We start from the raw sequence: 10,797 nt of genomic DNA on the forward strand, positions 1-10,797 counted from the left end.
AAAAAGCAAGAAAAAATACATAATGTAGGTACAATTGTTAAAAGTATGATGCAGTTTTTACTCTAACCTGTAAGATTTTGCTTTTTGGGATGAGTACATTTTAACAGCTAGCTGATGATATGGTACATTCACTAAAATGAAAGAATAAACTGTTGCCTATAGGTGGATGGCAGTTACTCTGGTGTGGTTTGCTCTTTCTTTCCAATCAAACACATTGAGCCTATGTTCTGGTTTCGAGTTCTTATTTCGTTCCTATGTACTCATAGATGTCTAGTGTTTTTGTGGGTGGTTGGTGGGTGCTCTGATGTGGTTTGCTCCTTCTTCCCTGTCAGCTCCTCTATTGTCCTTTTCTCCCCTCCTTCTTTTTTGTGTTCGTTACTCTTTTATAACACCTCTAATCTTCAGCACTTACATGACCTCATTGTGTCGCAAGTGCTGTAAAACTCTTACTAAAACTTTTTAAAAACCCTTGTGTCTGTTCCTCTGGTTATTTTGTTAATGTTTTTCCCCGGAACTGTTATATTTGAGCTGTCTGAGTAATGAACTTACTAATGGTGCTGATTTATGTACTTTGTCCTCTTACCCTGGATGTGGGCAAATTTGATGAGATATCTTTTTCCCACAATCATCTGATTTGTTGTTGGTCTATTTTTTCCGTGTAATCTTTATTTTTGTCCAGCACCTCACTCATTTCCAAATTTCTTTTGCGTATTCAAATGTTGAAACATCTATGGGTGGTTTGCTCCTTCTTTCCTATCAAGCATCTGTTGTTCTTATCTCTCTTGCTTTTTTGTGTCTTTAGGCCATTGCCAAAGGGAGAATATTAACATGTTCTTATGCACAGCAGAATTGTAAATGGGCTGATTTATCAATGTCACGCTCATACTTTGTTGGAACAATATAGGGGGAACTGCTGCTTTTTCTTTCCTCATCCTTATTATTGTCATTTTCCTCAACTTCTTTTTTGTGTTTGTCACTCTCTTGTGAACTGCTATTTCCGGGGGTGAATTGATAGTCAAAGCAGACTGTGTGCTGTTGAGACTAGAGAGGTGAGCAGAGTAAGCCTGATTCCCCGTTTGGACTTCTCTGTTGACATCTACCCTTGGGCACTCATATGACCTTATGCAGTTGCGGGGGCCGTAAAAAACTAAACTAAAACTATACCTTATTTGTGTTTGACACTCTCTTTTAGCTCGTCTAATCTTATTGTGTTGCAAGTGCAGTAAAACATTTATTTTTAAAAGCGAAACGTTTATTCCTCAGATTTGACTTTCTGGTGACTATCGTGAGTGTGGTGGGTGTGTTTGGCGAGGTGTTTGAAGACTCCTTCTACTATGTCATGGTGCTCAGGCCTTTCAGGCTGCTCAGGTGAGTTCTTTATGCAGGTGTGCTTTGTTACAGGGTCCTCCGGATAGACATATGATTGGAGGGTGCCGCCGGTCAGTCCGGCTTCTCCTTTTTATTATTATGTAGTTTGTTAATGGTTTTTAAGTTTTATTTTTTGTTGTGTCTTTGGCCCAATATTTAGGCTTTTGGACTTGCACCCATAAGGTTGCGAGTTCGAATCCAGGCAGGGCCTGATGTTGTGTAATTGGGAAAGATACTTTACACAAATTTTCCTCACTCTACCTAGGTGAGAATGGGTACGCAACAACTATGAACAGTGAAAGATCTTGTCGGTATGTTAGTGTTTGAGCGTTTAATCTTGCACTGTATGCTTTCAGGGAAGCCGAGAATGTTTCTGAGTGTTCTTAGGTCTGCTGCAGAAATAGTATAGGTTGTAAAGTGCACTTAGCTTGCTGTAGAGCAGGGATATGCACTATACAAATGCTATTTATTTTATTGTTATTTTGCTTTCCCAGTCTCAGAAGAAAAGGAAAGGGAATTGTAAGCCATGTATTTTGTAACTTGTTAACTTTTAAGTGATTTTATATTTTATGAATGTCAATTTCTTTTTTATTTCAGGCTTTTCAAAATAAAGGAGAGATACAGGGATGTCCTGGGAACATTGTTTGTTCTCTTTGCAAAACTCTTCAGGTACTGTCAGCGCTTCTTAAACTATGTGTGTATTGTGTATAACATGTCAGCAACATGGTATTTGTTTTGAGTCATTGCTGTGAAAAAGTTGCAGCTAACTATTTTGTTTAATGATTTCAGTGTCAAGCAGTCTGGGTCTTAGATGGTCGTCTTATTTCTGTTTCATATGGAAATTACAAGAAATTATAGAGCTTTTAAAATGTTGTCTTTTCTTTCTATGAAGAGCCTGCTTCCCACCCAAGTTTAAGAATACCGTTTTTTGGGGGGTGGGGTCTCGGGTTTTGGTTTGGGTTCTTTTCAACCTGGCACCATGGATAACTTTGTGGGTGTCATGGATAACACCTAATCATTAGTTGTGTTGACTAATCTCTCGTAAAATTTACACTTTCAGTTTTATCTGCTCGTAAATTGAAGCTTTTCTCAAAAATGTAATTATAGAACAGATGTGAATGACAATAAAAGATATCGAATGCTTATTGAAAGACTCTATCAGACATCATATTGAAAGGTTATGCTGGTAGAGTCTTACACTGAGTGAGCAGTCAATATGTTCTTATGTTCTATGTAGGTGACTCATCCCTTTCAGTTCTGTAGTCTGCTTGGTTACAAAATGACCTTCACATATCACAATGTTATACATCAGGGGAAATGAAGATGGAAAACACTTGTGTGAGACTTATAAGATCCAACACAAGGACATGAAAGTTAAAGATTATCCTCTTTTTGTTTTTCAGTCTTGCCATCTGCATCATCATTGTCTTCTACTTCTACGCCATAGTTGGCATGGAGGTTTTCTTCCATTACGACTTGACAGACTGTTGCAAGTAAGTTGTGCCGTCAGCTTTTGAATCTATCTTAGCTCTTTCAGAATTTTATTGCTTATCTTCCGAAGTGAGAAAATGGGGCCCCATTTATAGGTCCACAAAGTCTACTGCCTAGCGGCCTGGGAAAATGATGGGGAAAATGTACTGATCAAAATCAAAGTCAATGCTCAGAGCAATCAAGTCCTGGTCTCAGTTGTTGTTTTTTTTAAGAATGAACAGAGTGGATCCGTTTTTTTCATATCTTTGCTTTCAAAATCGGACTTCACCAAAAAAAAAGTTTCCGAAAGAATGTCTTAAAAAGTACATTAAATTGAATATATTTGTTTTCCCTGCTCTCTCTCTCTCTCTTTGTTGTGCAAATGCGTGAAAATGTTTTATTTTACCTTTTGAAAGTTCCCTTTTATTTTGGCAATGTTGATTCTGTCCTCTAGAAACTCCAGTGTGGAAGACTACTACGCCTTCAAGAATGGCACTGTCCGCACTGGGTATTACTATTTGAACAACTTCGATAACCTTTTCCAGTCTGGAGGTAAGAGTGACAAGGGAATTTTGTGTATGTAGCTGTCTATTTGATAATGTGTGTCTGTTTGATCATAATGATGATGATAATAATGATACTACGACTAATTAAAAAAGATTTCATTTATATAGCGCTTTATTCTATTCAAATGCAAGTATAAGCTCTGAGCACTTTACATTAATGATAATATGATTACTGAGATTAAAACCTCATATGCACAAGAAAACCTGTTCAACCTCAAAAGGAACAACTTTCTCAGCCATGCATGAATTGTGTATACACACAAGGACAGCAGTAAAAACAAGACACATCAGCACCTGCTAACACACTCCATCTAAGACTCCTGTTATTATTAGTATGTTTTCTGATGTTATCAGACTTTCATTTTGTTTTCTTTATGTTTTCTGATGTTCTTCAGTATATTTCTTGATGTTAGTGTCTGGTAGATGGATGCTATGGCATATCGAACATCTACTGTCCTTATCTGCCCACCTTCTTTTTTGTGAATGTTACTCTTTTGAAACCTTTCTAATCTTTGGGTGGGATTTGCTCCTTCTTTCCTACCAAACATCTATCGTCCTGACCTCTCCTCCTTCTTTTTTGTGTTTGTTACTCTCTTGTAGAACCTTTTATCTTCGGCACTTATATGACCTAATTGTGTTACATGTACCATTAAAGTTTAACTAAAACTAAAGCACTCTTCCTGTTGATATCATCATGTTTCCTATAGTGGTTGGGTTCTACTCTACCTTTGAAAAGTATGTTGTTGCTATTGATCATTCTCTTTATAAGCTGGTTTCTTAAGATTTATGCATGCTAGGTAGATATAAAAAAAAACCAACCCATAAACAAAGATAACATGTGAGGCATCGTGGTGAAATCGGGCACTCGTCAAAATAACAAAATTGGAGAAACCAGTTTCGCAATTTTAACTCTTTAACCATGTCTGGATGGTGGGAGCGCCTGGTAGTCGAGGTCCGTAACCATGGCTGGACGGTACTACTCTCCAATGAGAAGGTATTATTGTATTATGGTACAGGCCGAATATTAAAAAAGTAGGAGCGAACAATCATTTAGTTTGACCCCGAAGTCAAAGATGAATGAATTCTACGTCCAGGCAATACCTTATTGATCAGCTTAACACGAAACAAGTGGCTTTAAAAACGTAATTTGTAGGGTCTCATTTCCTCAAACATGAGAGAAATTTCGCGGAAACCTGATTTTAAATTGCATGGTTAAAGACTTAATCGAATTTTTGGTTTTTTGTTCAACCTTTTTACACCCCCTGGGGCAATGCTACTGACTGAAGTGTCTTTAGGCCATTCCCTAAGGGAGGGGGGGACATTAACATCTCGAGTTCTTATGCACAGTAGAATTGTAATTGTAAATGGGCTGATTCATCAATGTCATGCTCATAACTGTGCCTGGACTGCAACAGGGAACTGCTGCTTTTTCTTTCCTAATCCTTGCTATCATCATTTCCTCTACTTCTTTTGTATGTTTGTCACTTTCTTGTGACCCCCTATTTCCGGGATGCCTTGATAGTCGAAGCAGACTTTATGCTGTTGAAGCTAGAGAGGTGAGCAGAGTAAGCCTGATTCCCCATTCGGAGTTCTCTGTTGACATCTACCCCTTGGCGCTCATATGACCTTATGCAGTTATGAACACCGTAAAACCTCTACTAAAACAAAAAACAACCCTTTTATGTCCAAATAAAAACACATTTCCATGTGAATTATATTGAAAATCGTTGATTAAAAGCTCAAAATGTGTAATTTCTCAGTTTTCAAGGACTGTTTAGCTATTAAAGTTTTCATACTTTGGCGACCATTTTCTGGCTATTTTTACCTCTGAGACCAACCTGAACTTACCTCTTTCTATCACAAATATCTTCACTTCTGCTCTAGATAGATGGATATTTTTTTTCATCAAAAGCGAGATAAATGAACAAGCTTTTAAGATGATACCAATAACTCCACATGCACAAAAATTGATGAGCACCTGATTCCTCCGCATTGTGATACATATGTTGTTGGGGTTTTTTTGGTTCTTAGATCCTTCTCATGCTGATCATAAGAACAAAGACTTCGAAAATTGTGAAATTGTGTAGTTTTAACTCCCCTTTCAAAACTAAATTTATTTTAGAGGCAGGACTTCTGAAGTTAATGTCCATCTTCGATAGAATTGAGCCAAATCTCTCTCTCTCTCTCTCTCTCTCTCTCTCTCTCTCTCTCTCTCTCTCTCTCTCTCTCTCTCTTTTTCTCTCTCTTTTTCTCTCTCCCTCGCTCTTTCTCTCTCTCTCTCTTTCTCTCTCTCTCTCTGTGTCTGTCTCCTGCTAATTTTTATCTTTCTCTTGTAATAAAATGCATACATATAAATAAATAAATATCTAATATAATTCATCCTCAGTGACTCTGTTTGAACTGACCGTGGTCAACAATTGGTTTATCACCATGGTAGGTGTTCTTGGGGCTTTTGCCTTGGCTTTCTAGATTTTTTAAATTTTCCTTCCTCTTTCTCTTTGTGTCTCTCTCACTTTATCTCCCTCTTAATTTTTCACTCTACCTCTCTCCCTTTCTTTCTTTCTTCTTTCTCTTTTCCTTTTTCTCAGTCTTTATCTTTCTTCACACACACACACACACACACACACACACACACACACACACACACACACACACACAAATGCCCCTCTCCCCAACACACACGCACACACTCACACACAAATGATCCCCCACCCCCACATACTTGCATAAATTACACAAGCACTTACACACAAACACACATACGCACACACAAATACTCCTCCAACACCCCCCCTCCCCCACACACACACACACACACACACACACACTCGCGAGACCCACACATGGATGTGCTCGTATCTAAAAATCTCACCCAATGTTTCATCATGTCTCCACAGGAAGGTTTTGCCCTGACCGTTAGCGAATGGACGCGTTTGTTCTTCATGAGCTTCTACATTGTCATGATGGTGAGTTGTGTTGTGTAATCGAATGACACCGTTTATGGTTGCAGGTGCTGTGGTGTTGTTTGCTCTTCTTTCCTATCAAACGTCTATCGTCCTTATCTCTCCCTTTTTTTACTCCTTACTCTCTTGTAACACCTCTAATCTTCAGCACTTAATTTTGTTGCAAGTGCTGTATAATGCTTACTAAAACAAAAGCTACAAAACATCTGATGACAGCCGCCTAAATGCCATATATGCTCATCTAAATTGTTGTTTGTGTTATCGATCCAGCAACAAGTGGGCTTTCCCCTTTCTGTTGAATGCTGTGTAGTGATAAGTGCATTTTTGCTGAAGTTGTTATAATGTTCCATATTTATTGTGTAGTCAATGTTCGGTCCTGGAGAGAGAAGTACACGTCTATAAAACAAATATATTTCTGACTGGTTGCTGGACTACTGTGCAAAGTTACGTGGGCATTGGCGAATTACAAAAATAAGCTAATATTTTTTTTACATGGTCTGACAAAAGTGAACAAACTGTAGTAGGACTCCTGTTGTGTAAATCAATTCAATTTGCAAAAGTATTTTGCTTCCATTTATTCACAATGGAACACCACCACCAACATTCCCCCTCTCAATTGACCACACAGTGTGACCAGTGACTCTTCTTCACAGTGGTTTCATTATCAATCTTTGTTAATCTCCAGGTGGTGATGAACATTGTTGTGGCTTTTGTGCTGGAGTCTTTCATCTTCCGCATCAACTACCGACGTCAAATGCACCTTGACGACATTGATGGTACGATATTCTCAACTTTTTCGTTGAAGATTCATGTATGTAGCTGTATATCTATAGATATTTATGTACGGACCTCTACGAGGTTATACAATACAACATAGCAATGTTTCTTTACCTGAAAAAAACAACTTTGCAGGTTGTTGAAAGGCACTACCTTTATTACTTAGACTCAAATTCAAACCAGAGACTTTCGAAACTAAACCAAACCAGACTTTCCAACCCAAACCAAAGTATAGACTTTCCAAACCAAGCCAAAAACTTTCCAAATTCAATCCAAAGGCTTTGCAAACCACACCAAACCAAAGACTTTCCAAACCGAACCAAAGACTTTCCAAACTGAACCAAACCAAACACTTTTCTAACCAAATCAAACACTTTCCAAACCAAATCAACGATTATCCGTTGTTTTTGTCCCCCCCTCACCCCCCCAGACCACCATGTGGTGAAGGAGGAGATAGCTCTGAATGAGGATGAGGTGCACATGGTCAGTGTTCTCAGTGCCCCCGTCAACGGTCAGTTCATCAACAGCCAGGATGCTAGGGTAAGTGTGTTGTGTAGTCACTTGATCTGTGGAAGGGTTGTGTGTTGTATCTACTGCTGGTGTGCAGGGGGTGTCAAGTGTATGCCCCAAGTCAATGTTGGAGGGAGGTAGAGAGAGAGAGAGAGAGAGACAGTGAGAGAGAGAGAGAGGGAGAGCGAGAGAGAGAGAGAGAAAATGGTGGGGGGTAAGGGTGTGTATGAAAAAGAGAGAGAGAATGAGTTAGAGAGGGAGGGGGGGGGGAGAAAGAGAGGAGAGAGAGAGAGACTGAACTGACTCAACCTTTCATACTCTCCTGAAATAACAGATTTTTGTATACACAGACTTATGATTTTGATGACAGTGGAGAGTGCTGAAAGGCAAACAGTTTGAATTCGGTTACCCTCAGACAAATATGAATGTAGGACATAAATGCATAGTTCATGAACGAACTTCTGAGAATGAGGTGCCCAAATCCTGGAGTTTCTGGTGGGTGGACCTATTGATCAGTGCAGTTTGATTATTGGCCAAGCACAAATGCTCTTTCAGACTTTTCCGAAGTGGTAAATGTTCAGACTTACTTGAAGTGATGAATGTTCTGATTTATATAAAGGGATCAATGTTCTGATTTTCCTGAAGTGAATGTTCTAACTTACCCCCCCCCCCAAAAAAAACAACCAAAAAACAATGAATCTGCTGACTTACGCAAAGCAATCAATGTTCTGGTTTACACAAAGCAATCCATTTTCTGTTGGGTTTTTTTCATAAACCAATCTTTGTTCTGATTTACATGAATCGATCTATATTCTGGTTTTCACAAAGCGATCAATGTTTAGACTTATTTGTGGTGATCAATGTTCTGACTTGCACAAGTGGGTGGTTGGCGGGTGCTCTGGTGTGGCTTGCTTCTTCTTTCCTATCAAACATCTATCGTCCTTATCTCCCCTTCATCTTTTTTGTGTTTGTTACTCTCCTGTAACAGCTCTAATCTTATGCAGTTGCAAGCACCGTAAAACCTCTACTAAAACTTTTTTAAAAACAAGTGGGTGGTTGGCAGGTGTTCTTGTGTGGTTTGCTCCTTCTTTCCTATCAAACATCTATCGTCTTTATCTCCTCTTTATTTTTTGTGTTTGTTACTCCCTTGTAACACCTCTAATCTTCGGCACTTTTATGCCCTTATTGTGTTGCGAGTGCCGTAAAACTCTTACTGTAAAAAAATAAATAGATAAAATGACTTACAAAAAACAATCAAAGCTCTGACCTACACAAAGGTATCGGTTAGATGTGGCACCATTTTTTACGTGACTGATTACCTCAGTTTGGATAGATTCTAACATTTGTGTACTTTCACCTTCTACTTTTATTCTGTTTTTCATATTTTGCATCTTATTCATTTCCCCAGGAGGTGCAAGTTTACATAGGAGAGCGTACTCGAAGTCGAGAGGATTTCAGCTTACGCATGTACCATGATGAAGTGGAGGTAACAATTGATGAACTTTCTGTCTTTCTTTCTCTCTTTTTCTTTCTCTTTTTTTTTTTTTTCGCTTTCTCTGTCTCTCTATCTCGGTCTCTCTCTGTCTGTCTGTCTGTCTGTCTGTCTGTCTGTCTGTCTCTCTCTCTCTCTCTCTCTCTCTCACAATTGCACGCATACACTCACACACGCACACACACACAACTTTGAGCAGTCTCAGTTAAGAAATAATAACTGTATTTTCGTCCTCATTTGGTTTTATTTCAGAGTATATATTTTTTTTTTCTTCTTGTCGTACCTCTATCTTTAAAACAGTCTTTAATCTTTCTTTTTTGTCCTTTTTTTTTTTCATAGCAATGGATGAGAGAATTCCAAGAGCAAAGACAGGAGATTGTGAGTACGTTGGAACGCATGCGCTCACGTACCCGCGGAAGACCAAACTCTGAGACAAACATGCAGGAAGTGATCTTCTTGCCATCCACGGAGTCGTACAGTTCTACTCTGACTTCCTCCGTTTCCTAGCAGATTCACAAAACGTATAATGCGTTGTGTGATAATCAAGGTTACTGGTCTCAATTCCCATTCACCGCTACCAAATTCGGCATCATTTTTGTAATGGACCATTTATGTGTTAAGTTCTCATGTGTCTGAAGGTGGCATCAGTAGCCTAGTAGTAAGTAACATATACACCATATTTATGTGTCTGAAATTCTGTTGTATTCAAATTGTTGTTTTGTGCACTGTGAATCTTTTGGCCTCCCGGTGTTCTCAATCCCAAGGTACCAACCTGGAAATAATTCCTCTAAACATAGATTCTCTGTACTTTTTCCCCCTTTAGGTTGGTGTGAGAATGAAGTAATTCATATGTTGTTCTGAGGGAGTTTTTTGCATTATGTAATCAAGATTTTCTTGCTTTCAGCCTTGTGTCTCATCTTTTGAGTGTGGTCCACACACTACCCCACATCTACTACAGTTTTGAGTTGGGATCTTCCACTACAAGTGATCGTATAATTATGCTCAGTTGTAAGTTTGGATGAAAGGTTTGTTTTCAGTTATCGTGTTAAGAAAGTGAGATTTTTTTTCTCCAATTTTCCTGCTATTAGGCCCCTTCCTGCTCTCATTCTTCGCCAACCGTGGCCGCCCATTTCTTCAACTTTTCAGGCATTTAACGGCCTCCTGGTGTTCACATTCTTTTTGGGCACAATTGGAATGAAAAGAAATTTGGACTGCTTATGTTGACCTTGACCCACTTTCCTTCATGGGAATGTAAAGCAAGGCTACAGCTTAATGCCTGTGTTCTGTTTAATCATAGTATATGTTGCCATTGAGGAAATCTTGTGGAAGAAACAAGGGGTATGGTCGGACAGTTACCAAATGTTGACTCTCAGGCTGTAGTATTTTTACAGTCCAGTTTTGGCCGAGATAAACAGAAAAAAGTTAAAGGATCGGTTACTGAATGGTTACTTATTTATTATTTTATTTTTTAGCATAAAGTTAAAGACAGACATGCAGAAACCACAGAGGAGAATTTATAATTAAGCACCTATCAGTGGCACCCTGCAAGCCCCTGCCTGAATGTTGGAAATTTGATACAATTCATGGACTAGAGAGACACAGCCCTCACTAGCAACAACTGTGTGTTATACTTGCACTCTATACGCAGTTG

The 10,797-nt window shown here is 38.8% G+C and overlaps 1 protein-coding gene across 1 annotated transcript in view; it reads left to right on the forward strand.

The window, feature by feature from the left end:
- Window positions 1–10,567, forward strand: part of LOC101854539 (two pore calcium channel protein 1) — a 66,565-nt gene extending 55,998 nt beyond the window's left edge. Inside the window, exons 18-27 of the mRNA XM_005089163.3 lie at window positions 1,264–1,368; window positions 1,966–2,037; window positions 2,772–2,861; window positions 3,293–3,390; window positions 5,791–5,837; window positions 6,302–6,370; window positions 7,053–7,143; window positions 7,575–7,684; window positions 9,063–9,140; window positions 9,486–10,567. Coding sequence (XP_005089220.2) covers window positions 1,264–1,368; window positions 1,966–2,037; window positions 2,772–2,861; window positions 3,293–3,390; window positions 5,791–5,837; window positions 6,302–6,370; window positions 7,053–7,143; window positions 7,575–7,684; window positions 9,063–9,140; window positions 9,486–9,653 — 928 coding nt within the window. The 3' untranslated portion in view covers window positions 9,654–10,567. The remainder of the gene's footprint in view (window positions 1–1,263; window positions 1,369–1,965; window positions 2,038–2,771; window positions 2,862–3,292; window positions 3,391–5,790; window positions 5,838–6,301; window positions 6,371–7,052; window positions 7,144–7,574; window positions 7,685–9,062; window positions 9,141–9,485) is intronic.
- The last annotated feature ends 230 nt before the right edge of the window (window positions 10,568–10,797 follow it).

This window comes from Aplysia californica, unplaced genomic scaffold (assembly GCF_000002075.1).
Source record: "Aplysia californica isolate F4 #8 unplaced genomic scaffold, AplCal3.0 scaffold00003, whole genome shotgun sequence".
Taxonomy (NCBI): Eukaryota; Metazoa; Mollusca; class Gastropoda; order Aplysiida; family Aplysiidae; genus Aplysia; species Aplysia californica.